General features: G+C 41.9%; 1 protein-coding gene across 1 annotated transcript; it reads right to left on the reverse strand.

The window, feature by feature from the left end:
- Positions 1 to 54: 54 nt before the first annotated feature.
- LOC104775319 (calcium-dependent protein kinase 6-like) lies at positions 55 to 354 on the reverse strand (the record flags this gene model as incomplete). Its single annotated transcript, XM_010499460.1, is given in 2 exon segments — positions 55 to 207; positions 297 to 354. A coding segment is annotated over 1 exon segment (49 nt), but the record flags the coding sequence as incomplete, so codon positions are not given.
- Positions 355 to 360: the final 6 nt, after the last annotated feature.

Raw genomic sequence — 360 nt, forward strand, 5'->3', positions numbered from 1 at the left:
AGTCTAATGTTGTTCAGTTGTTGCTATAAGTAAACCATTTATGTGAACACATACGCAAGACTTCATGAGCGGTCAACCGTTCTGCAGGCTTGGAGCATAACATTCTACGGATCAAGTCTTTAGCACTGTCAGATATCACAGGCCACGGGTCAGACTCAAAGTCGATATATCCCTTCAACACAGCATCAAATATCCCTTGCTGAGTTTCTGATTCAAACAAGACAAAACAATACACATATCAAGACTCAGGTGACTGGTTATGTCTAAAGAACTAAGAGACGGGTTAACGTGTTTACCTGCCCAAAAAGGCGGGACTCCACTTAGCAATATATAGAGTATAACACCAGCAGTCCACACATC

This window comes from Camelina sativa, unplaced genomic scaffold (genome assembly GCF_000633955.1).
Source record: "Camelina sativa cultivar DH55 unplaced genomic scaffold, Cs unpScaffold12088, whole genome shotgun sequence".
Lineage (NCBI taxonomy): Eukaryota > Viridiplantae > Streptophyta > Magnoliopsida > Brassicales > Brassicaceae > Camelina > Camelina sativa.